General features: G+C 38.9%; 1 protein-coding gene across 2 annotated transcripts; it reads left to right on the plus strand.

The window, feature by feature from the left end:
- The first annotated feature begins 953 nt into the window (after positions 1-953).
- piwil2 (piwi-like RNA-mediated gene silencing 2) lies at positions 954-27,157 on the plus strand. Of its 2 annotated transcripts, XM_088624466.1 has the most exons (23): positions 971-1,096; positions 1,797-2,304; positions 3,415-3,517; positions 4,848-4,977; positions 5,569-5,781; positions 6,834-6,944; positions 8,908-9,025; positions 9,925-10,049; positions 11,548-11,628; positions 12,046-12,159; positions 12,823-13,011; positions 14,080-14,164; positions 14,998-15,087; positions 15,486-15,626; positions 18,789-18,902; positions 19,156-19,344; positions 19,467-19,568; positions 20,291-20,407; positions 22,244-22,332; positions 22,824-22,929; positions 23,562-23,815; positions 25,424-25,531; positions 25,711-27,157. In XM_088624466.1, exons 2-23 carry the CDS (start codon positions 1,828-1,830, stop codon positions 25,865-25,867), a joined length of 3,213 nt encoding a protein of 1,070 aa, XP_088480592.1. In that variant the 5' UTR covers positions 971-1,096; positions 1,797-1,827; the 3' UTR covers positions 25,868-27,157. The 2 variants fall into 2 exon arrangements, with proteins under 2 accessions (XP_088480593.1, XP_088480592.1); XM_088624467.1 differs by lacking the exon at positions 5,569-5,781 and having other exon boundaries at positions 954-1,096.
- The last annotated feature ends 312 nt before the right edge of the window (positions 27,158-27,469 follow it).

The raw sequence follows: 27,469 nt of genomic DNA on the forward strand, positions 1-27,469 counted from the left end.
AACTGGACTGAGTCCATTACTTCTAAAGTAGTACGATGTTTTTGTCATTTTAGTCCCAGCTTTGCACATGAAGAAACCGATTTGCCTGTTTATCTCCCACTCAGTGTAAGTCTACAACACAAAATCCATCACCCATTTTAGTAGAGTCAAGAGACCCTGCAATCATCATTTGGATAAATCAAAGAGACAGAAGCTAGGATCCCTATTTATTCCTGAAAGATTTATGGGCCAAACCTCCTTACAGGCGTAATGCTATAAATACAGTATATTGCACAATTAAAATATATCAAATGTGCATGCAATATAAACAAGTGGCAACAGATTATCATTGTAAAAATAGAATGAAGTTTTTCTAGAGGCAAATAAATACTAAATGCATCTAAGAGGCAGAGAGCTGGACTGTGAAATAAAGAGGCTATAAGCTGCAGAGGTTTGAACAGACAAGAACTATCCACAAGAAATGTGGCAAAGGTACTGTATTTATTCCCAATCTTCATTTAGCCTTACAGAGAATTGATTTAAAAGTATTTTTCCAACAATAAAGTTTACTATCAGCTTTTTCATATTGCCAGTTCAAACATTTTCATGCACAAAATTATGAGAATATCATAAGCAAATTGTATTGCTTGGAAATCTATACTTATTACACAACGTACAGTATGAGCTTGTGCGAGGCATTTTCTCTTCTCATCTCATTTTCACTCTGTAAATGGGTAATTAAAGTCTATATTATGGGTTTTCAAAAAAATAGAAATAAAGGTTAAACAAACTGAGAAAAGGCTACTTTAAAATTTAGGTTGAAGGAAAACAACACCTTTAAGTAAAAAAAAAAGATTTTTAAGAACTAGGTATGGGAAGGCCAAGCACACCACCTTTAATTAAAGGTGTACTTTGATTGATGGTTGAAAGATCCAATGAACGATTAAGAGATTGGATGATTGACCAATAGCTGATGAAGAATTTACGGTAGATCATTCGCAGAATTTTTGAATTGTTGGGTTTGGTAGAAAGTAACCGGTTTGCGGTAATCGCCGTTTCGAATAGCTGAAGAAATCCCCTGTGATTTTCTTCTAACACAGTCATCGGAAGTTAGAAGGTAAATTTTCTGGTTTCATTTGCAATGAGACGATTGAAACGTTTTCTTTCACATTATTTTAAGTGCTGATTTTTATGTTGAGTAGCGACATATTAAGTCATCCTGTAATTTCTTTCAGATGTATAATATTTTTAATATAGCGTTTTGCCTACGTATCCTTGCGTAACAAAATGAGTGAAAAACATGAAAAGCGTAGGACCATTAACTACAGGTGTAAAGCCCGACATCGCACTTGGTTGATGGTTATAAAATATATTAAATAATGCAAGTCAATATTTAAGTTGTAATATAAGATTGTAATAATATATAATATATACTGTGTAATAATACATTTTAGCCATGTTTGGCGTATTTTAAGTAACATGTCATGGAAATGTAGCCTGTAACACTTCAATGTCTACAATGGCGTTGGAAAAGTTGGACGTCGGTTTTTAAGGAGCTACCGGGAATCACAACACTTTTTTTTTCCCAATCAGATGGTTTAGTGAAACATTAAAACCCGTGTACATCTATATTCTTTATGTGAATACCACTCAGCTGACTAGAACTCAGGAGTTAGGGGGGCAGGGGTTAACTGGCTTTTGCAGTTGTATGGATAAAAATACTTTTTTTAAAAAAGTGTTCCACCACCCGTGTTGCCTTGTAATATTTCAGACCATAACTGAAATGAATATTTTCTTTTCCCCCGTTTTTATGCCAGAAACGCATTTGTCTTCCTTAAACAATTAAAGATGGACCCTCACCAGCGGGGCATCCGAGAGTTTACCGGCGGAAGGACTCCCGGACCGAGAAGAGGCTTCTTTCGCGACGAGTCCGCATTTGGCCTCTCCAGAGGCCTGTCTTTACCAGCGGCGTCCGGGCTGGGGCTTGCCCGGGCTCCGGCTTTCTCTGGTGATGACACGGCGGTGCGGTCTCTAAGGAGGATGCCATGCCCACCCACGGGCCTTGGTCGTGCCAGGGGGTTACCAGTGCCCGCAGGGGACCCGGTCTCCGGGTGTGCCAGAGGGTTGATCCTACCTTCAGAGGAGCCGCCCCTCATGCTTGGCAGAGGTGTGACACTTCACGCTCAGAGAAGCGGCTTCAGCAGGGCAGTCGAGCTGGGCGCTCCAGCCGAAAGGCAAAGCCAACCAGTACACCAGCTTCCTCGTTTAGGTGGAGGCAGGGGCTTCCCAGCCCTTCGGGATACACCAGGCTTGCAGGTGGCACAGGTAGGTCCAGCCTCAGTTGGAGAGGTTACTAAGCTGGTCATTACTCTTGTTCTCAAAAGTACGCTGGTCTGCTGCCTGCTCAGTCTAAAGATATTAGTGTCTGAATCAAGAATAAAATCGTGCCTTTTTTATGTTCTCCTTTGTCCAGTTTTGTAAGCAAACAGATGTTATTGGGAGATGTTTTAGAAATGTAGTGAAGAGTAAAGACCAATAAAAGAACAGTTGTGTCCAGGCTTTGTAAACTGGAACTTGTTCAGCTCACAAATGTAGCAAGAATTTAGGTTTCCATTTTTACTTTGCAAAAATATGTGTATTTCGGTCTTACACATAGATGTGCCGCCTTGATTTCACTGCTTTTTGTTCATCTCTTAATTTGGCATTTTTAGAAGACTAGGTCTAACTTCACTGAAAAACAGTCAAAATATTTACAACATTGCAATGAGAATATCTAAAGCATTACCAATACAAGGAAATGGAATTTTAAAAAAATGCTATCGATTAATAAGTTAAGTTATTAATTGTTCATCTCCAGGTTTAACTGATTTTCTAATTAACCATTTCCCATTTTTCACTTTTGCAACTGTATGAGATTGATTGTAAATATTATAATAGCTGAAAACTGTTTTTTGAGAGCTGTCTGAGCGGGCTAATCAGTTGCATTATTAGCCCTGACTTAGTTAATTAAAAATGAAGCCTATACTTGGGTGTACTTTTACTGTTCTTGTGATTTGGAGCTTGTGTTGGTATGTAGAAAGAATACATTTAAAAAAGTAAAAAAGAGTTTTAAGATAACTCGCTAATGGGATTTGGATAGAAAGATGGCTTCTGTAATAAATCTGTAAGATTTATTTAAATGGTGTTTTCTAAACAGGTCTAAAATATTGCTGTTCAGAAAGTTAATCAATCTTGACCATTTTTGAAAAGCACTTTTGTTTTGTGATTAACTCAGCCGGGAGTGGCAGAGCTTCAAAGCTCTCAAGTTAGTTGTGTAACATGGGAGTTTGTGAAGTGGAGTTCCAATGGACTGTAGATCCGTTACGCAATGCAGTCCAAAGTGTGGTAGCCGCCCTCATTGGTTGAACAGGAGGGATCTTATTTTGTTGCGAGCAGGCGACCTCTCCACCCTCTGGACCGACCCTGGTGTCCATGTTCCGAGGTATTGGGATAGATCCTGTGGAAAAGACACCGTGGGGCAGGGGAGCTCCACAGGGGGGTGAGTGCATTCCCATCATGCTCCTCAAAGTGGAAAGACGGAGACATACCTGCTCTGCTCCTGTATAAGAGAGTTGAAAATTGTTGGTGTAATTCAGTAAGAAATTTACAAAGGGGTAAAAAAATAATGTCCATGTGATGTGTGGCCAAATTGCAACGAAAATGGGGGAGGAAAAACGTACTGGTACTTATCAGCGCAGTTTGGCGATGTTGGTGGCTGTGATAGATTCTCCAACAAACAAGATAACATTTAATAACCTAACGTGTGTATATATACCGTATGTCGCTTCAATGTAGTGTATTTTTTTAATTTCTTTTGAGTTTTTTTGAACGTAACATTCTCTTTTTTAATTTAAACAAAGCATTGAATGTCCCTTAAGGATTGTCACTTTTGAAATCCTGTCCTTTTCAGTCTTGCAATGCTGTTATAGGGGAAGCTGTTCTTAGTTATTTCTTTTGTGCAGTGTGTCAGAAGAAACCTGAATGACCCACACTGACCTAATTAGCAAAAACGTAAATATACCTCATTCAAATTAAAAAAAAAAAGTATTTGCTTATTATACCCAGACTTGGCTAAGCTTGCAGCTCAGGCCTTCACTCTCTTGTTCCAGTCTGGTTCAGTCACAACATTCGACTTGCACATGAGCTTGTTACTTGTTACAGTAGTAAGTGTGCTTGACAGCTGCAGATGCAAAAGGCCACAATGCATTTTCACCAGTTTTAAGATTTAGCTGTGGTGAAAGAAACCAGGTAACTGTTAGCCCTGCAAACTTAGAATCGCATGTTATACCTGGCCTCCAGCAATCTTTTTACATTTTTTTACCAGCAACTGGAAGTGCATAAGCAAAAGCAAGAAATAGCAGGGCCAGCAGGATGTCTACCAGGTGGGAAACCTGTTTGCACTGCTAATGAGGTTGTGGAAAATGTTGTCTTCTGTAAATGGGTCCCAGAGCAGGAACTGGTCAGAGCAGGAAATAAATTGAACAGCTGATCAAATGAAGAGCTCATTAGCATTACTGACCCTCATCAGTATCGGGATCTGTAAAAAGTTTTAGAAATTCAATTTCAACTGTTCAATTACAGAACTTAGACTCCTTTTTAACCAATTACTATTGTGATAATTGGTGCACCTTGACGACTTATCACTCACTGTGTACGTGTGCCATTTTACAAGTTTCATCTCCTGTGTATGAGTGTCTGAAGTCTCAAATTAAGCAGAAATGAAAAATAAGGCCATACTTTGTGTGAGCATATATTGTATAGATTGTTATAAAGCCCTGTAACCAGATCTGCTGCATTGACACCTTTGTTTGTGGTGTTTTCTTGTGTAGTTGGGGTTCCAGTGAGTCGCGGTGCATTTGGGGTTGTCGGAGCTGAGGTCAGGCCTGAACCAGCTCCTGCAGTTGCAGAAAAGGCTTCCAGGGGAGATGAAATTAAGGAGAAGGCAATAGGGCGCAGCGGGTAAGGAAACTTCAGCATGAGTCATTCGGTTTCCTGTTGGGCACTTTCCAATTGCTCATGTCTCTTTTTAATTAAATCAGTGCTTTTAAGACCACTTTGTGATTTTGGCCCTGCTGAAAAGATGTTGTGTGCATTATTAAAATTAACTTTGGTGTGAATCCGTCTGTAAATTGATTTTCAGTGCTAATTAAGCCCCTGTTTGTTTTTCTTCCTGTCGATCAGATTAAAATACCAACGCTTGTTTTGCTTTCGGCAACAAGTGTAACAGAGTTGATCAATCATCCTATCAAACATGAGACTTGTTTTCCCCTAGAACTTGTTGAACTCTCTGCAAGAGATCCACAAAACCAAGAATGAGATTTGCTTGAGTGTTGAGTGTCTTCAGTTAAGTAGCTCTAGATAAAGATTTTGTAGAACTGACTTCTCTACTTGATCAATATCTTCCAAATGGCAGGTATATCTGGGGAGGGAAAGTAAGAGCTTGTAGAAATACAAAAGTATGCATGCAGGTACAGTAAGTGCACAAATGGTAGTACACATACTAGTGATTTCCATTTTCATTAAGGACCTGTGGCTGTGTTCCTTTTACAGTTCCCTGGGACACAAAGAGCCAAGCTTTCAAATGATTGGGTTAGGACGAGCAACTTTATCTTCACATGGCTGGGGTAGAGCGTCCCCAACATCTCCTGTCCTCATGCTGCCTCCTCCCACTGCACCTAGTCCTGATTCCCCAGTTAGAGAAGCCTGCAGGAAGCCATCTCCTGCCCCTGTTCCAGTAGGGGAAGTTCAGAAGGAGGGGCCACAGTAAGGAGGCTCTTTTCTCGAAGTTGTGCAACAGGTCTTTATGTTGTAAGAATACTGCTCAGGATTCCTGGGTCCTCTGGATCTTATGATGAAAGCAAGTTCTTTTGGCACAGTCAACTCTGGGGACAATGACCGATTTTCCTAAAAAGTGTCGTTTAAGAGAACCATCTGATTAATAGAAGCAAGCACTTATCATAAGTAACATAAAAAACTATTTAATTGAATCAAATGAAAAATTTCTTAATTTTAGGTCAATACATGGACTTTGACATGGAAGAGCATTAAACGATGTTTAACACATTAAGGTTCTGACTTTACAACAAAGGTTGTAATCTAGTTTTAATTTTAGGTTGTCTTGCATTTCGAGAACTTAATTAAAATGAATTATGTGGTGGGAGGAACTGTGAGTACTTGATGTGCTTCACAAGTACAGGGGAGAGCATTTTTTAATAAAATGCAAAACATTTCAGCCAATATTTGGTAATCTACGTCTGTTATTTGTGGTTGTCAGCAGTATTTTCAGATCCGAGTCTTAAATTTAAGAGGCTGTTTTGTGGTAGATCATAAATTAAACATGCGACAGTTATTTGGAGAAATCATCCTTTTTTTAATCTTGGGACTTATAGCGAGAAAAAATGTTGATGATGAAATTTAAAACTTTGGGGATATGCATACTCAAAACATTTAGCACTATGGGGCCAAAATGCATTCATTTGTACTTCAAAGTGGTCTAGCGACTAACAGCTGCATAGCACTCAGCCAAGGGAAATTGGCAACATACAGTACTATTTTAAATTAATTTGCAGAGAATGGGTCATATTAAACTCCAACTTGCTTCTTCAGGCACATACAGTATAAGGTATTTTAATCCTATGTCGTTTTTTAATTACTCCGATTAAATTCAGCCAGTCGGTTAAAAATGTTTACACTTACCACTGCTAAGGGACTTTCTTATTAATCCTCCTGATTAAAAAGTGTTCTGATGGGGAACACCTATTGCATCACAAGGTGTTTGGCAGCTTTTACTAACTGCATGTTTTTTTAAAATGTAGTGAGCCATTGCTGAAGAAAGGTATGAAGGGAAATCCTTTGACCATTGGCTCAAACCACATCCCCATCAGTTGCAAGAATGAGGCTGTCTATCAGTACCATGTCACGTTCAGGTAAATGTTTGAAATTGTTTTATGATAAGGCGTTATTCACTAAAATGTTTTTCAAATTGGTTGCTCAATATACGGATCACTAAGTTTTCCTAGGATACTAAATGGGGAATAGTTAATACCACGTACAAGAAGAAGATGTTTGGAAATTGAAATTGGTTATAAATGTCACGGCAGTATGGTGAAATTAGGTTTATTATGACTTTTCTTACTTAGGTCTATGTTTTGACCATTCAAACCAATTTCAAAGTTCAACGTTCCCTTTAGAACTGATTTTTCGTTATCGATATCGTGACTGTTGTATCTGATATCATTTAAGTCTTGTGGCATCTGAACTGGTCTTCTGTAATCACAAAATAATAGTTTGTTCATGCTAATTGTGCCTACCAGCTGCTTAAAATGAATTTGAATATTTTAGACCACTGGTTCTCAAACTGTGGTACGTGTACCAGTTGTGGTACATGGAGCGCAGCCAGGCGGTACGCCATATGACCCCTGGAACTTTGTTGTGAGCACTGAAAAATTGGGACGGGTTTTCATATTTTCTATTTTAATCAAATTAGTTTGTGTCGCATACGCAGCCTACGTACTACGATGCAGCGCGTGCCAATACTTGAGTGGACACAAGACCTACAATGTAATTCTATACCATTTTATAGGAATGCGTGCTACGAACGCAAGTGACCAATTGTATTTAAAAAAAAGTTATCTCCAGCAAATAGGGAGGTATGAGAATGTACGTGATTTTGGAACAATGCCAATGTTGTAAGCACAGGATAGCACAGAAATGCACAGAAACTCTGGCAATCTTGTGAGCACAGGAAAGCGTGATAGATAACAGAAAAATATTTAAGAGCCGTTTTAGGTTAATTTGAGAAAAATACATCGAGCGTCTCTGTGTTTCGCTCCCATGCGCATGAAATAAAAACTTTTTAACTTCTGAGACAAAGTACTGAAATGGAAACAGGGAAAAATGCAAGCTTGTGGATTGCTTAAGCAGGTAAGCTTAACACACTACTTGTGAAGAACTTTGTTTACCGTTGGCAAAAGAGCTGACACGTATTATGTGTGGAGAAAAAGCTGCTGAACAGCTCGACCTGCTGCCCCCTTTGAAAGACACAGTCACTCATAAAATTATTGATAAGGCGGATGATGTCAAAAGTACGCTGATAGAGCGTGTTAAGATGAGCAGATGCTTTTCACTTCAATCAGATGAGTCTATAAATGTAATTAATTTCACCAATTTGCACGTTTACGTTCGATACGAGTTTGAGGGCATGTCCCATGAGGACTTTCTGTTCTGTAAGCCGCTACCAACAGGAACTACAGGAGAGCACATACTTCAGCTTCTGAATGAATTTATCGAAGAGAATGGCATCGACTGGATAAGGTTCGTCGGAGTTTGTACAGAAGGTGCTAGATCGGTGACAAGCCGAAACAGCGGTGTAGTTGCACGTATTAGAGAGGTTGCTCCAGATATGAACTGCAGCATCCCCCGCGAGGCCTTGGCCGTCAAAAAAATGCCTGACGATTTAAAGTCCGTTAGGCTCTGTTGTGAATTGTATCAAGGCTCGACCAATGAATTCACATCTGCTTTGCTCGACTAAACAGGCTCACCCCTCTCACTGAAATGGTGCTTTTTTATTGTTTATTTTTAATTTTTGTTGTTGTTCCTTTTGTCATTCTGTAAAGCGCTTTGAGAAGCCACCTTTAAAGGTGCTATATCAAATAAAGTTTATTATAATATTTATTATATGTGTATGTGAATGTGTTGGCGCAAGCGCTCTCATGTTGGTCATTGAGTTTATCTGGGGTTCCTTTGAGAAGATGACTTGTAGGTGGTACTTGGATGCTTTGGTTTGATCAGCGGTGGTACTTGATCCAAAAAGTTTGAGAACTACTGTTAGAGACCATCTGACAAGTGTTATGTCTGGGAAGTTAATTAAGAAGAGTGTCTGTCTTGTAGCCCTAATGTGGAGGCCCGAAGCATGCGGTTCGCCATGTTGAAAGAACACCGCTCTGTCACGGGGGATGTTGTAGCTTTTGACGGCACTATTCTGTACCTCCCAGTAAAGCTGAAAGAGGTGTGTATCTGAAACTTTGATTGTTCATTTTACTGACCTCACTGATCCTGTGGTTTGTCATGAATTAATTTTGGAAGGATATATGGTGTCAATTCCAAGCAAAAAAAAAAGTTTATTTCCAAGAGTTTTTCATTTAACACGCAATGATCTCGTCATTGGCTGGTAAACAACATGGCTGTTTTTAGTTTCACTATTCTTAACACACAGCAGTTAAAGAGACCTAGGAAATTTTACCAAAACAGAACATTTTCAGAGCATCAGGATGATTCAACCAGTATTTCTTCAACCTGGAAACTTATTAGATGGAACAAATGATAAGGCAGGAGAATCTCCACCTTTATACCCTGGAAAGTTAAAAGAAAAGGCTCTTTATAGACAATGCATTAACTCAAAATACAAACAAAAACCCTACATCCATTATTGAGCTCTAGCTAGACTTCTGTATATATAGTCGATCAACAGAAGCACAGCTAAGTTGCTTAATGGCTCCAAACGTTTCCAAAAACTCATCAAGTGTCCACAGGTTCCATGTTGGTCTGCCATTTCCTTCCCTCCCTATGTTGCAGTTGGGAGATATGATGTCTTACTTAGATATTAGATTCAAACTGACCTGCTAGAAGCCTCGGCTTCCTGGCTTTAACTATCGCTCAACCACTTGTCTTTCACCAATTGGTCATGTGACTGAAGGCGGCATGTTATTCCCCTTTGCTCTCTGTGGATTGAGGTTTAGACCAGAACCACTATCACAGCTCCATTTACCACACCCTTACAGCATACAAAAAAGAGCTTTACCAATGGCATAATAAATTCTGATTATATGGATGGTCACCATGGGTAAGGTTTGATCTGTGAAACAGGCTTCGAGATCCTAGAATCTGACTGTCCATGTCCAATTATAGGAGATACACTTGAAAAGCAAGAGATTGACTGACAATGAACAAATTAGCATCAAGATTCAGATGACAAAGATCCTTCCACCCAACTCTGACCTGTGCCTCCCTTTCTACAATGTGGTGTTAAGAAGGTAAGATTGGCTTCCAGGGCATTATACGCTAAGGTGGAAAAAAATTGAGTATTCTCTCTTCTGGGGTCCATTGCCCAAGATAAACTTGATCTTTTGGGCAACTTGCACCCCACTGTTTTTTTTAATTCTATTTTGAGCCTAGTGGAGAGTGACCACTATTCTCCAAGTGGGCACCTGGTGCCAGGGCAGATCTGGGCTTATTTTTAAGGGTTGCTTGAAACTGTTGTCAGTTTTGGATTGGATGGGTATATTATGAAAGGTAATTCTAAATGTGGGGGAAATATAGTTCTTCAAGCAGATTGCATACTGTGGTGTCACAGGGGGATTGTACAGTATAATCCAAAGAAAGAATGACCAAATTACTCACACCACAAAGCGTTCTTTCAATCCTAACCCCCCCCCCCCCAATTCCAGTTCTGAATCCACAATCCATAAATCAGTATTCGTTTCAGTTCTAATCCGTTGCCGTTTCATTACAAAAATACCTGTTGTTAATGACCCTACCCTGAGTGATCTTGCAATACGTTAACATTTTCCCTGCCAACAGGAAATAATAAGTGAACGTAGAACATATTTACATTTTAGCCAAGAGCTCTGTGTTATAGTTGAACACAAATTCCAGGTCAGAGGTGCTTACAGCTTTCTGCTGCTGCAATCCTATTTGACCCCTCTTCTGGCTCCATATTCTTAGCACCAGACACTGACTCATGCTTTTTGGGAATGCCACAGCTATTCTTGCGTTTGGATTATTTGTTAATTATTCCCCCTGGAAGACTTTAGATTGACATGCTTCCTAATAAAAAAAATTAAAATAAACAAAACTAGTAATCTATTAAAATAGTGAATCTTTTTAACTTAATTAGCCTGTTAAGGAAGTAATTTAACAGACAGTTTGTCTAACCCACACATTTGTTACTAATTTGATAAAAATGTCTCAATTGTTTAGGTCTCTCATATTGCCGAGTTGAAGAGTGTTGCTTTGGTGTCAACATTATTTTATAGTATAATTACCTTTCTTGACCTGATTTAAATGAGAAGGAATTGAACCTTGGAAACATTTTTATGCATTGACTCTCCTCCATATCAGTGCTCTACCTATTTCAGTTAAGCAACAAAACCTCGTTAATTAAAACGGCTTAAAGACTAGCAATTAAAACCTAAAAGCCCGGTGTTTTTTTTTTGTGTGGAAAATTTATTCAGTTGCCAATGATTTTACTTCATTTATTTTTATTGATATGTGACCATTTTGTAACTTTTTTAATTGTGTTACCTAATGTTTTTATTCTGTTTCATGTATTAAGTTTTTTGTATAATGTTTTAGTATAAAGAAAGTTTGGATATTAAGAATTTTCTGGGGTGGAGGCTAGATTCGAAGTATATACTTTCATTTCTTTTGGAGAGGTTGGTGGTAAGTGTTTCCCTATGGACTAACCTCACATTGTCACAATACACTATTTTTGTGAGTGGTTGGCTTTAGTCTGTGTGCCTTGCATTGAAGGGTAATGAAGATCTTGGGACTAAAACTAGTGGGACGAAATCATTATGACCCCCAAAATGCGGTGGTGCTTGGAAAGCATAGGTAAGTAATTCTTAGTAATTCTTCTCTAACATTATTTTTTATGTACTGTATATAGGAAGAAAAAAAGCTCTATAATGTGTATTAAAATGCATACAACACATCAAATGACAGTATTTTCTTAAAAAATGGCAAATTTAAAAAAATTGTAGACCTTAAACTGCTGTTCTGTCTCTTCAGAACTAGAGCAATGCTTTGACAATATTCAGTAATCATTGGAGTGCTAAAAACATCTTCTAAGTTCATAACGTGTTGATGGATTTTAAACTTTTCATAGCCAAGAAGATTCTTCCTTTTACTATATTCAGTTAACATTCCTCTTCTTTCCTAAAGTTGGTTGTCTGTAATAATTCTTTCAGATGCTTTGTTGCCAGAACTGCCTCTTGCTGTATCTAGTGATTACTGTATTTTGAATTTTAGGTTACAAGTGTGGCCTGGCTACTCGGCCTGTTTCAAGCGCACTGACGGAGGGCTTTACTTGTCAGTGGATGTGACCCACAAAGTGCTCCGCAATGACTCTGTGCTGGACATCATGTGAGTTTTTATCTTCTGCTTGCAGGTTTTAAGTTAAGGGAATTTCCAACTTGTATAATTGGTACCCTGCAATGAAGTCATTCATTAAATAGGGAATGAAATAGTTTGTGGAATGGGAGGCCTCCTGAGAGGTCCACCTGTTAAGGGTGCGTGCTGGGATGTTTTGTGATCTTGGGTTCGAGTTCGCCATGTCCCTAGACAACTGTGACTGAGTTTTGTCCAGGAAGTTGTGCGTTTTGTGGTTTGGTGCTGCTGGAGGCATTGTGGGATTAGCTGTCTAGGGCTTTGTCGAGACCCACTTGGCCTCCTGAGCCCTTGCAGGTGAGTGGTGCCATCAGTAAGGGACACGCCTCTCTCCTGCTGTGGGCCTGTGGTGTATTAAAAGAAGGTGGGAGGGTGAGAGGAATCTGCCATCTCTTCTCTAGTCCCTCCCACAGTTGCATTTCATCCAGGCATCTTAACTGAGAGCTGCGATATGAAAAACACACGATGGAATAAAACATGTAGGTAAAAGAAATGTCTATTTCTAAATTTTAAAAATTGCATCATTTGTAAGTGGTGGTTCTTAACTGCATACAAATCTTCATCCAAGACTTTAAAATGTTCTCGTAAACCAAAATGCATAGATCAGAGGTTGTCTGCAACTCGAATGTTGTGTTGTAGGAACGTTGTGTACCAGCAGAGCAGGGAGAGCTTTCAGGATGAGTGCACCAAAGAGCTGATTGGCAGCATTGTTATGACACGGTACAACAACCGCACCTACAGAGTGGATGACATTGACTGGGCCAAGTCCCCAAAAGACATGTTCACCATGGCTGATGGATCACAAATTACGTTCATCGATTACTACAGGTATTGTCTGGGACCTTCTTTTGCATTGAGGATGACTGCACTTTTGTAACATGTAATGATTTTTTGAAACATGGCCCTTCTCATCCCAAAGGGCTCTACAGGTACATGTAGAAAGTGATCCATTTTATCCACCAGTAAAATGCTGCACCCATGTACCCAGAGAAGAAAAATAGCTTTGTTAATTAAGGGAGAACTTTAAGAAAGACAGAAGGTGCAAATTCAGAGTGGAATTATTCTGGGATACTGGAGTTAACACTCCTATTACTCTTAAAGAGGGCCATGCGATCTTCAATGACCTCAAGTAGAAAATGCCTCATAGCTTTTTTTTTTAAAGTATGGGTATGAATATAGAAAACAAGGTATACCGATTCAAAAAATAAAAAGTGGGACTAAAGTCTATTTGAAATAATGTTTTTAGGTGACGATTGTTAAAAACACATGAAAAAGACTTTCCATGGTGTTAAATCTTTCTGCAAGAGTTAGCAAAAGCATTGTGAAGGAAGCAGCAGTTTTCCCAGAACACCTGCAGAGGTGTACAAGCATTATTACCAAGAATAAGGCAGCATCAGGGGTACTCATTTGGTACAAAATGCCTGATACCTAAAATAGAATCCAAGTGAAATGGTAAACAAGGCAATGCTTTTTCTCATGATGTAGCCCTTCTCTTAAAAAAAATAGCTACATGAATTCTTGGATCTGTTTTTCTGGTGATAACTCATGTTGATGTGAGTGTTTTTTTGGGGCTTTAGAAAAATAATCACAATTGTTTTCATTTTTACGTGAAAGTAATTATTACAATTACTGTTCCTGGTGAAAACAGCTATACTGAAGCAAACATGAACTTCTTAAAACATTTGTACACTCTGTATTTAGCCACTTTACTCTGCATTTCACCAAAATATTAATAAAAGTGAAAGTTAGATTTGCCTTTAATCCTAGGTTAAATGTTATATGTATATTTCCATGTATAAAGCTTGTCTGTCATAGTGTTCACAGAGGTCCCCACAGTAGTAGCAGGAAGCTATGTGAATGGTGCTTGAAGGATAACTGTGTTGTTCTCCTGAACAGTAAACACTATGGCATCACCATCAAGGAGATAGATCAACCTCTTCTTGTGCATCGCCCCAAAGAGAGGTCAACACCTGGAGGAAAGGTGCCGCGCTCGTCATTCATTGTGGCAGCAAACACCTGACAAGCTCTCTTTTATGAAGAGGCTATTCAGTTGTGTTTAGGCTTAATATGTGCAGGTTTTATAAGACGTAGCCGAATTAGAAAAATGGGTGTTTTAGTTTGCAGTGCCTCCTTTCAGTTTTGTCCCATTAAGTTGAATTATAGGAATTATGACTACATAATGGGTGTACACATATAACATGAATGGGTGAAAGATGTTTAATGTCAGTAATAACTGCAATTAATAACTACTTGAGCTTTTTGTATTTAGATGTAACTAAACCATATCTGAGCAGATTTGATAAGGCACTTAAAATCAATTAAAATTAAATGAATTTTAATTTTAAAAAAGGCACTTTCATCAATTTCCCTACGGGATTAATGAAGTATTATCTATCTGTCTATCAAAACGACACCTTTCACAAGACCTGTTTTTTAGAAGTGGCTTCCCTTCTACTGTAGAAGGATGGAGCGCTGCTGAGGTAGATCACCTCTGTATAATCAGCTATATACAAAATATAATGAGCTGCTGCATCTCAATAGAAATTGAAATCCTTGGAATATTAGTAATTCATTAGGTAGGTCCTTTTGCAATGTTTTTCTTTAAACATTCCCATCTAGATGCAGCATTGCCACCTAGTGTTTGAAAATATGAAGTGTCATGGCAGTGAACAGCCTAATTGTTTTGGCTTCCTTAAGACATTTACAAGCGAGTTCTAATTAGATTTTAAGGAGATTTGACACAGAGCTGGTATTGCTTAATACCTTAATCAAACCTCATTGAAGCTGCTGATAGGACAGTTGTCTTTTGTGCAGATTATCACTGGTGAGATACTCCTCCTTCCTGAGCTTTCCTTTATGACTGGGATTCCTGAGAAGATGAGGAAGGATTTCCGAGCTATGAAGGCACGTCAGACCAAATCTGTGACCTATAGAGTACTAATTCATATTGTGATGCTGTGTCGTCAATAGGGCTTCAGGCTGAATGGGCACTTCTCAAAGTGTGCATTGTCCATGGACACTAGACACCTAGAATTTTTTTGGATAATCCATGCGTGTGATGTTAATGTAGAATAGAGAGCAGATTATGTGTAAAGTCAGTGTGCTCAGGGTGAAGCATTAATAGCATCTAATAACTGCAATTTGGTGTTGAATTATTCTTGTTAAAATGATGATGAAATAGATTTAATGCATGGAATGTTTAATAAAACCAATACAGATGCTGAAGATGCATTCAGATGCATATGTAATAAAATGTTAGCATGCATGTAAATGTAGTGATTGGTTTTATGGTTTTCTTTCAGGATTTGACAATGCATATCAGCTTGAGTGGGGAGCAGCATACAATCTCCTTAAAACAGCTCCTCCACAACATTAACTCCAATGAGGAGGCCTTGACAGAGCTCAGCCGTTGGGGTTTGGTAATCAGTTCTGACATCCTTGTGGTGAGTCTGACCTTCCTTCCCACACAGACAGGACAGGCTTTAGCAGACTAAACATGAACGGTGGCAAGGAGAGTTTCTGAGCATGTTGAAGCTGCCGGGCGAGGATTGTACTTTTTCTCCAGTGCTATGAGGTTAAAAATGAGAGGTAGCCATTTGGCCCATTTTGCCTATTTTGTAGTTAGTAGATTTTAATTTAAAAAACTCATCTATCTGTTTCTTGAAAGAAATCAGGCTGTTGACTTTAAGACCGTGACTGGGAAGGCTGTCGTTTAAACCTACAACCCTTTCGGTAAAATAGTAAATCAAAATCAAATCAAATCAAAGTTTATTTATCAAATGCACAACAATACAGCGTGCAGCAGTAGTTGCTGGCAATTAAATGTCTTTTCCGCGAGCTCACAGAATAACAAAAATCACAAAAACACAAAAATCACAAAATTGAGGTTATGAAGATAAGGTTACATAATAATAGATGTAATAGAAATTGAATAAAACTCAATATGAGTAGAGCTGCCATGTGTCCATGGTGTATGCAGTATATACAAGTAGTGCAGTTATGCTGAATACAGTGAACACCGTGTGTCCATGTAGCCATTACAGGTGATTTGCTAAAGGAGCTGCAGGTTGGCTATTTAGCAGTCTTATTGCCTGGAGGTAGAAGCTGTTCCGTAGTCTGTTGGACTTGGACCAAAATGCTTTGGTACCGTTTACCGGACGGTAGGAGGGAAAACAGTTTGTGACTGGGGTCCTTGAGAATGGACCTGGCCTTCTTCAGACATCTAGCTGAGTAGATATCCTGGATGTTTGGGAGGTCACAGCCGGTAATGAGCTGCGCTGACTTCACCACCCTCTGCAGTACTTTGCGATCCCGGGCGGAGCAGTTCCCATACCAGGCAGTGGTGCAACCAGAAAGAATAGGCGCTGCCGTGCTGTTTTGACCACAGTGTTGGTGTGGTGGGTCTAGGTTAAGTCCTTTAAGATGTTAACTCCCAGGAACTTAAGACTGCTGACCCTCTCCACTGCAGTCCCATTGATGTACTGTAGATAGGTGTGTGATCTCCTACCTGGTGTTTTCTATAGTCCACAATCATCTCCTTAGTCTTACTGATGTTCAGAGAGAGGTTGTTCTCCTGGCACCATGCTGCCAGGGTTTCAACCTCCTCCCTGTACGCAGACTCTTCACCATCTGTGATCAGGCCGGTGACTGTTGTATCGTCCGCAAACTTAATGATGGAGTTTGAGTTATGCCTGGCGACACAATCATGAATAAGTGAAGTGTAGAGGACAGGGCTAAGCACACAGCCTTGGGGGGCTCCAGTATACTTGATCTTGTGAAGATCAAGTACCTCTTGATCTTCATTTTAAATGTACTTCTACATACAGTTTTCACTTGTGCCCTCTGTAATGTGTTTCACTATTCTTTCTGAAGAAGGTGCTGGGCTGACTTGGTCATTGTCTTTGATAATTTTGAATACTTGTCAGGATTTTGAATCTTTGACTTCTTTTAGTGAATTTGTTTCTCTTTCTGTTTCTGATTAGACAGCTGGTTCAGGTGATGCAGTAGTAGCAGACTGGTTGTTGAGTTCTGAGTTATTAGTTCAAGTTTATTGTCATTATACTCATATACAGGTATATGGTGTAACGAAATGCTATTTAGCTAGCTCTCGGACATAAGTAGTACAAAGAAAAAAAAACAACAACAATACAATTGTATAACAAAAGAAAGACAGAGACAACAGGCAGTGTGCAAAAAACAACAACAGGCGATTTGCAAAACAACAAAAAGGTAACAGGTTATGTGCAAAAACATGCATCAACAGAATGAAATAAAGGGATAGAAATTATGGGGAGTGAGCTTTTAACATGTATGGTAGAGGTAGATTTTCAATGTGTTTGGGTTTTTGGCAAGAACAAAGGCACTGTGAGGTTCAGATCATAGGTGAGAGGTGAGGTGAGAGTGAGAGAGGCTGGGAGTTTAATAGTTTGATAGCGCAGGGGTAAAAACTGTCTCTGAGTCTGGTAGTCCGGGCCCGCAGTTTTCATGAATCATGAATTCTCTGTACTTTGATATTTTTATATAGACATTAAAAGTAAATATTTTAGAATGTAGGTTAAAAGGGTAGTAATGGACAAAAATGAAATAATCAAGAGCACCCTGATGTTAAATTTTTTTTAAAATGAGAGAGCAGTTTTGTAATTGACACTACTGAAGAAGGTAAGCCCAACAAGTATTGTGATTTTTCCAATGTAGAAAAGAACAAATAAAAGAGTAATCAGCCTTTTTGCAGAAAATGAGATGTGTTGATTGAGGGCAGACCACTTTTATAATTTTTTACCCATTTGTTTACTCAACAATAGATTTGAAGGTCATCCTGATGTACACAGGAATCTTGTTTTTCCGTTTTGGAATCATTGGTCAATAGCACTTTAAAAATGTGAGGAAGAGAGATAAACATCTCCTTGAAAGCCTAATGCGCATAACAAAAAGAAGACCGTTTCATGACACTACATTTTATACTGAAATGCACAGGACATAAGCAAAATTGGAGAAAGGGCTTATGTGGAGGTGGTGCTTTTCTTTTCACAGTCTCGAAAAACAGGCTGTCTGAAGAACGTCTCAAAGAGGCTAGAGGAAATGGGACATGCATGGTTACGTTTCTGCAGAAAAGTGCTTTCAAACAGCTACACCGTGTACTGGAAACATAACCGTTAAATGGCCTATAAAGATAGAACTTTTTTGTGGAAGTTTGAATTCAGATCCCACAAGTTTTGAGAGGCAAATTTCACATTTATTGTGCATAATACATCATTGACAAGGCATTGAAATTGCATGACAGTTTTTCAAGTAACTGACATTTGAAGTTTTAAAAGCACAATTACCACAGGAAAGTTTGAAACGGTGCCAATAACGTTTATGGACCTCCTAGGATGGTCTTTATTCTTTAATACTAATTTTGTTTTATGTCAGAAATCAGTTTTTGGTCTGTAAAATAAATCTTAATCAAGACTGGTATACTGTGTGGTAATTATAATTGTGGTCCATAAAACAGCAGTGTATGGTGTAATGCAAAGTAATATTCTTTAGATTGTAATTATGCATTGCTTTCTAAACCTGGTTTTGACTGTATTTCCTCTAGAACATTTTAGTCATTGTTTTGACAGTGTGAAGGAAGGACACTGCCCCTTGAGACCATCTTCCTGCAGTCTGCCTCCTTCGTGACGTCTCCGGAAATAAGCTGGTCGAGGGAAGTGGTCCGGGACGCTTCTATCAGCTCTGTAAGTCATGGCTGCAGTTTGAAAATGGCTTGGAAAGGGATGGTGACATCCCAAATCTGGGTGCGTTTGATTTGCTCTGGTTCTGGATGAGATCTGTTACCATTGTGTAGAAGGCAAGCAGCTGCATATAGCTAAATGCTAGGTTCTAAAACTTGAGCGTGGTATTAATGAATGTAAAAAGGAGATGGCAAAGGTGGTGACTTTTTACATTTTTGTTGCACTTGCTAGTTTACCGTTTGTCGGTTGTACCCAGGTTCCTCTGAACTGCTGGGCCATCTTCTACCCACGGCGCTGCTCGGACCAGGCAGAGGAGTTGGTGACCACCTTCGGGAAAGTGGCCGGGCCCATTGGGTACAGAGTGGGCCGGCCCATCCGCGTGGAGCTGAGGGATGATCGCACTGAGACCTACGTCAGGAGCATCCACTCGCAGCTTGCCATGGAGGTGGGCAGGCCGCAGATGACCATGGCGTTTCTGCAGTTGCACCGATTTATTTTGCGATTGTGTGCAAAACCCATTCAACAAGGTCATTTTAGTTATTGCGTTTATTTTCTTGTTCTTTCTAGCCCAATGTGCAGCTTGTGGTTTGTATCCTCACTGGCAACAGAGATGACCTCTACAGTGCCATTAAAAAGGTCTGCTGTGTGCAGACTCCAGTGCCTTCTCAGGTCAGGCTATCCACGTTATGGTCTTTGTTTATATCGTGTTTAACAGGAAAGTTATGAAACCATGCTTAAACCCTGTCCTTACTATGATAACCACCCATCCATTATCTAGCTGCTTTATCAAATACAGGGGGTAGCAGGGGACCCAGAGCCAATCCTAGCAAGCAGTGGGTGCAAAGCAGGGTACACCCTGGATGGGACACAAGTATATCCCAAAGTACACAGATACAAACAAGCACTTGCTCACACCAAGTCCAGGTTCCCGTAAGCAAGTTAACCTACCACCAAGTTTTTGGATTGTGGAAGGAACCCAGAGCACCTGGTGGAAATTTAATTTTCTTTGACTTTTTTGAAACTCTGTAAAAACAATATCCTTCAAAAAGTTTAAATTACAGGATCTCCAACCGAGAGGAACAACTCTCGGTTTTCATTGTGTACTACAGATCACTTAAACTACCTTATCCACCCAGCATTCTTCAATACATTTAACATTTGTTGTGCCTGTGGCTTGTTATACTGATTCATTACTTACTGACACATTGTGCAGCCTTGGAAATGTTGCTTTTAGTTCTCACATTCCAGAACTGACCTTTGGTTTACTTAGGGAGTGTAGACCTCTTACTTTTTGTCTCACTTCCTTCATTGTAGTAACCTTAAACAATTGTTTGAAATATGTTTCGCCTAAAACCGTCTTCTTCGTTAAAACTGATTTTTGAATGTTACAGGCTATAAATATCAGGACCATTTCTCAGCCTCAAAAACTGAGGAGCATTGCCCAAAAGATCCTGTTGCAGATAAACTGTAAGCTAGGAGGGGAGCTTTGGAGTGTCAGTATTCCCCTGGTAAGCACCTGCTGTCTAGATGAAATACTGAAAAATAATAACTGTTTTCTAAGCATTTTTACACTTTGTACTCCAAATCAAAGAATTCACTATTGGTCTCATTCTGGATGTGGGTCAGTATATTCACTGTATGGTTCACTTGAAAGCTTATCTATTCAACACTTTACATTAGATAAAACATGTCCAGCTTCTCTTGATGACAGAAGAACCAATGGCTACAGTGATGCTGGCCATTTAAAATGTATTGATCTTTTTGTCTGAAATGAAAGAGTTTAATGATAGAACTTCCAAATACTCAGCAGTAGAAAAGAAGTTAACTGCTGTTTTCAAATTTAGGCAGGAGATACGTGACATCATGCTGCAAATTACGGTGACAGTTAAGTCTTTCAAATTTCTTAGACTTGGACAGATCATGTCACACAAAAGTACTGTTTCAGAAGAGTATTCTACCAATTAAATTTAAATGATTTTCCATTTTTTTCCACAGTTGGTTGGGAAATGACAGTCACAGTTGGGTAGTGACGTGACCCAGGCTCGAACCCTCCCCTTGAAGGGAGACATTACTCATTTGAGCCATTTGGGAGGCCAAGGGGAATGTGGGCCACAGTTTGTGAACAGAGCTATATGCAGCTACATCACCTGCTTTGCAGTCAAATTAAATTTGTACAGACAGGAAAAGGGTGGGGAGTTGTGAAGCGGAAATCTACTTAGGGTGGGATTGAGAATTCTGTTCTACATTTTTTAGCACTAGGGTTGCCACAATTCATTTTAATTTTTTTGACAGCATTTATTACCCATTCAAATTGTGTGATGTAAGCTCCTTCAAATGAGCAACTTAGGGAAGCTTGATTTTTGTTGCATTTGTAAAAGTTACCCAGAACTTAATGTTTGTGTTTTTAGTTCAGAATGAAGTGTAATAGTTCACAACAGAGTTTGCCTTCATGCTTCTTGAGATGCCAAAAAAGCACAGGCACTTAAATTCTAACTGCTACTTGCATTTGTTTATAGTAGAAACTGTAAACATTAATGTTGCTACGGAAATGTTACCATAAAGCTTGTGATGCTTCATTTGCAAAATTCAGCCTGGCACTTTTGTTGCTTTACAAAAGAAACTGGCTGCAAAATGCATCTTGAATACACCTGCAGGCAGGACACATCCAGATAGAGAGAAATTGTTGTGGTATGCTTTGTACTAGTTATGCTGATAAAAGAAACAGCACAGAAGTTCTGACGGTGTTCGAGCCACAATGAAGCACTAAAATCTAGTCTGCTACAAGCAAAAAATTATTTCTCTAAAACTAAAAACTTTTATCAGTTCATAATTTCTTTTTGCCAGTGCTATTCACAGTCTGGTTTCTTTGAATGTTTTACTACTTGAATCAGTGATAATGTGCAGTCATTTTTTCAATGTGCAGTCATTTTTTCCTTAGGTACTTCCTTTTTAGGAACTCATTTTGTTCAGTGGGGGATGCACCTCAAAGTAGTGAATGACAAGTGTTGTGGAAATGTTTACCAGTTTTGCCTCTGTGCAATGTGAATTTTGCGTTGAACTGTGTTTAGATGCTTTAAAAGCGTTCTAAACAATCTTTATTTGAGACGTGGGAGTAAATTGTGAATACTCTCTCTTTTTGGTGTCATTATTTTGTGGGTAAATAATTTTATTTTGTGGGTGTACAGTAACTGGCACCAACAAAAACAGCTGATAGCCCTGCACCTGTATAAGGAAAATTTAATCAGCTGTCAATATATCAATGCAGTGCAAGCTGCTGCAAAACTGTGCACGTCTTATAGGGAATTAATTGACGTCATGTTTTTGCCTTTGATATCTGCTAACAGAAACAGTTGATGGTGATTGGAGTTGATGTACATCATGACCCCAGCAAGAAGAAACGGTCGGTCATGGGTTTTGTGGCCAGTCTTAACAGGTATCTGGGCTCAGCAGATGACAAATGATACATTTCTTCCAATTGGTATTTTTTTATAACAGGCTGATTTGTGAGCACTAATAAAACATCTGAATACTCTTGCTTTCTTGCAAGATGACCTCTTTGACCGTTGCTGGAAATTGGATTAACCTGAGTCTCTACAACATAAATAGTGCTTAAAAGACATTCTTTAACATTTTAGCACAATATTAAGAGACGTTGTACAGACACTTCAAGAATCGATTGTTTGGATTCTTATTCAGATTATTATTATGTAGTTTAGAAACTTGTTACATTCCTCTATAGTTGCATTCCTATAACATGCACAATATCAGTCGCAGTTTTAATTTAATTTAGTTTAATTAATACTATCTATTGTACTATTTGACATTTTTATGAGTAAATCTAAACACATTTTTCAAGGCTACACATTTATTTTTAAGAGCATTGCTCCCAACACAGGTTTGCTTAACTTTATTTCTTTTCTACAGCTCATTAACCAGGTGGTATTCAAAGGTGACCTTCCAAATGCCCAATGAAGAGGTTATCAGTGGGTTCAGAATCTGCTTTTTAGCTGGTTTGCAGAAATATTATGAGGTAATACAGTAGTTTCTCAAGTAAAGAATACATCCATAGGTTTTTGCACTATGGTGTCTTTATTTAGTATTTAAATCAAAAATAGGCTTTCAAGATTCTAATTCACAGTATCAAAAGGTTTTCAGACTGAGCTGTCATTGTGATAGCAGTGTTACCATCATCTAGCCTGATCTCTTCAGATCTCAAAGCTATGCAAAGCTAAGCTTGGTTGGTAAGGACAACCAGGTTGTTGATGTTGGTGAATCAGCAGGTGGCACTCTTTTCTCTGAACCATATTTTTAAACCAATATCCCTGTAAGGTAACTGGGGACACCTGTCTATAGGATTCGTTCCCTCAGATGAGACATTAAACTAAAGTCTAACTGTTTGACGTCTGACATGGGATCTTTATTGAAATTGTAAACCCAAGAGTCCTGGCTAAATTCCACACTGTAATTTTACTGTCCTTTAGATTTAAAAGTGCTAAATGACTACAAAGACTTTTCTTTAAAACCTTTGCTTAAGAGGCTTTTTCAGAAGGGTCTTTCACTGTTTATCTTTAGGACTATCTGCAAACCACATTTTTAACATTGTTGATTTAACTTCTAACAACAAAGTGGGATATGGTTTAATGTGTGTCTGTGTTTTCCAAGATAAATCATGGCCTCCCAGACAAGATTGTGGTGTACCGAGATGGGGTGTCAGAAGGACAGTTAAAGATGGTGGAAAATTATGAGATCCCTCAGCTCTTGAAGTGTTTTGAGACTTTCCCAAGTTATGAACCGAAGCTGACGTTTATTGTGGTTCAAAAGAAAATCAGCACTGCGCTGTACTCCTTCTCTGGAGACCGGTTTAGTACTCCACCTCCTGGGACAATTCTAGACCATACTGTCACCAGTAAGGATTGGTAAGTCTGCGATGTAAATTAGGGTTTTCAGAGAAGTAGAATCGGAATCTCTCCTGTCCCACAGGTGGAATAGTTCCATGCTTATTTTTTTATCTGCCAAATTCCTGTTGTGTTTTCATGACTACCATTTATACAATCTGTCCCTTTCTACATTCTACACAGCTTCCAGCCCACCAGTCTCCTGTTCTAGTACTCTCCTGCTTAGACTATTACATCTCTTGACTGTATTCCATGAACACAATATCGGTCCTCTAGAGCTCATCCACAGTTTTGCTGCCTGCCTTGACTTTTCTGTCTTGCTATTCTTATTCCAGTCTCTCCACTCATTGACTCTTGCCACACAATTCTGATTCAAAGACAAAGTTCTTTCTTGCTGCTGTCTCAGCCACTCTCCTCTTGCCTGTCTTCAGTCCCTTCCTCTCTACCTCTTTCAGAGCCTGTTTATACTCCACCTTCACTCTGTGGTGAAATTAACTACTAGGCCACATATCTGACTTCTCAGCTCTCGGTTACATCCTTGAGTAAATTTTTGTGCTTTAAATAGTGCTAATGTTTTTAATTGAGATTGGTACTGTGCAGATTTTACTTATTAAACATGGGTAGTTATAATCTAATGCCCTTGTCAAAGTGACAGATGGGCGGTGCCTGGGGATGTGTCCAGCCCACACTTCAGTCTTCAGCTTCAGCTTGTTTGTGTGTTGTCCCACATTGGTGTCCGGGTCACGAGAGCCTGGGAAAAGTCTACTATCTGACTATAGAATCTGGCAGTTATGGTGGTGTGGCAAGGTTATTAAATGGAGCAGCCACAGGGGGTCTGGGGGTGCCTCGGTTGGAGCTTTCAAAATTATCAAACCAGTACGTGGGTTCTGGGCATAAACCCAAGTTAGACAATTTTGAGCAAAATCCGATGGTGGCTCTAAAGCGGGACGGACAGTAGTAGGCTCACCTCTTTGCCCCCACCTTTGATGAGGGTAATAGGCTACAATTCATTACACGTTAGATGTCTAACAGAAATGCCAATGCAGATTCGTAAATGTAGTTTTTATTGTTTTCCGCGATATTTGTATTGCACTTTATTGTGCAATTTGAAACTTTGTGCTAACTTTATTACCATTTTTAATTATTTTATAGTGCTGGCATGTTACAGTCGGTTCCTTTTGTACTTAGAAATAAAAATATAAAATGTTTTTTGCAAGCTACTCAGTATGAGGGCATCTGATAAGCCTATGTTATTTTAAAAAGTATATTGAGCTAAATCCTAGCTTTTAAAATATTCAGCCTTCTCAGACACAAAGTCTGACCCTTATTTACTAAAACTGTACTCAAAGTTTTAAAGTTAAAATTAGGAAAACCCAGAGCTGTCACCTGTAGAAGGCTAATGTAGACAGCATTGTCTTTGCCTTTGAAGCAATCGCCACAAACAGGACTCTGAAAATCTTAAGCCTGTAAACCCTCTGCTCTGAACTTAACTAAAGTTTTCACGAACATGTGCCTGGTAGAAGCCTTGTTGATTCATTTTATGATTCTTGAATACAGGTATATCCAAAGATGTATTAAGACTGCTATGATGTTTTTGCTGTGCTTGATTTTCATTGTGCTATCTTTTAGGGTTGATTTCTATTTACTGGCTCATCATATTCGTCAGGGTTGCGGTTTGCCAACGCATTATGTCTCTGTGTACAATACAGCCAATCTCACCCCAGACCATTTACAAAGGTAAGTAAATACATTCTAAAATAAACATTTTTTAAAGTCATAAAAGTTTTTTTTTATTATTCAAATTGGAATGACTTAGAGCGCTATCCTCAGAAGTAGCTGAGGTAGCTATGATATTGATCATAGGGCAGTCTTTTTCACACAGTAGGCACTTACAGGTGTGTTTTTTCTCTTGGCAGATTGACTTTTAAGATGTGCCACATGTACTGGAACTGGCCTGGAACCATCAGAGTCCCTGCACCGTGCAAATATGCTCACAAACTGGCATACCTGTCAGGACAGTACCTCCACGCTGAGCCATCGGAACAGCTCTCAGACAAGCTGTTCTTCCTGTGAATTGTCCTTTTTAAAAGAAGAAAACATTATTTTAAGATGCTAGAGACTTCTACATGCCAATTCTTTCGATGCAGAATGGGTGTTCTTCTAAGATATGGTTGAGAAACTGCAGTTCTTGAGGATCTGCAGTGTTCTCTGGCTTTTTTTCCTATCCAAACTCCTCTGTTAACAGTATGTCTAATTACCTAATTAACTGGATTAACTAAACAGCAGCCCTTCCTGGCTTGAAAACATTATGGAGATACGTATTGTGACTGGGACACTTCTTTTACAGTCTTAATAAAACAATCGATTAGGGAAGTTTTCAACTGGAAATAACCATTGCACACTGCAGCCTTTCAGGAACATGGGTTGCAACTTGCTTTAGGTGGAGAGAAAAGCATTTTCTAAAAAAAAAAACATTGTGGTATTTTTTTCCTTTTACTACTTATGATTGAGGCATGTAATCATTGTTGAAGAGATTACAGAATCCTTAATTCAAATGGGTTCATTATTTTGTTAGAGTATGCTTCAAGGAACAAGTTAGAATGGTCAGATGGCCTTGTCTTGTTCATAAGTTTTCTTTTGGTTTATACAGTAGATCTGTATAACTTATCTTTGTTTTATTGGTTTTATCTTCTGGGTAGGTGGAGCACTGTTTTTACTTATTTTGACTTCTAGCTCTGTTGAGCGCTCTCATTTGTGTTTTTGATTAAAATACGTGGTTCAGATTTCATGGGAGATAGAACCTTATAACAAAAATATAAATTAAGGGGCTGAATCTCTATGTGGTCTCAGTTGGTCAAAAATGGCAACAAAATATTCAAAGCAATTTTAGAGCTAGACTGGCATTAGTACTACTGCAGTAAATGTCCTGAGTGATTTGTTGGCACAATAGAATAAAGCCCATATTTCAGGCATTCTCGACGACCAATTCTCAGTTAGTCACCCATCATGTCAACTAATTTGGTAAAATTCCAATTCCAAGCAGCATGGCATTCCAATTATGTGGTGGTTATCAATATTTTAGTACTCTATACAAATTTAATAGATGGTTAATAAAAACAGTAAAAAAACATTAAAGCTGTGCGGACAGGTTATTAATGCATTATTATGCAAGTTTATATGCAGATATTTTGTGGTGTTGAAATCACTGGAAAGTATTGCTGCTACATTTAAGAAGTCTAAAAATACCAGATTATTAGTATATTTCCACCAAATGGGCTAGATGGACCAAATGGCCTCCTCTTGTTTGTAACAGTTCTTATTTACTATGTATAATACATTAAAATCTTTGTCATCTTAATACAGTGTTATTGTGAGTTTCCACGTTATTGTTAAAGTGTGCTGTGTGAAACCACTGTGTGACTGTTACATCCCAGTGTGTGGTCTATGTGTGTTTGTTATGTTCCACACTGCTGACTTGGATTGTTCTCCCTCCCCCATTGGCCCACCATTACACCACTGTTTCCGTATGACATCATCATCAATCAGCTTCTCAGCCAAGTAGTGTGCGTCTTATTCAGTATAAAACATGGGGGCTTTCAGAAGGGAGAGGCCTTTTGTTTGACTTCGGTCCCTCCCTGCTTTGGTTATCGCTTCGTTTCGCTTTTGATTTAGCTT

Source organism: Lepisosteus platostomus, chromosome 3 (assembly GCF_059453375.1).
Source record: "Lepisosteus platostomus isolate fLepPlt1 chromosome 3, fLepPlt1.hap1, whole genome shotgun sequence".
Taxonomy (NCBI): Eukaryota; Metazoa; Chordata; class Actinopteri; order Semionotiformes; family Lepisosteidae; genus Lepisosteus; species Lepisosteus platostomus.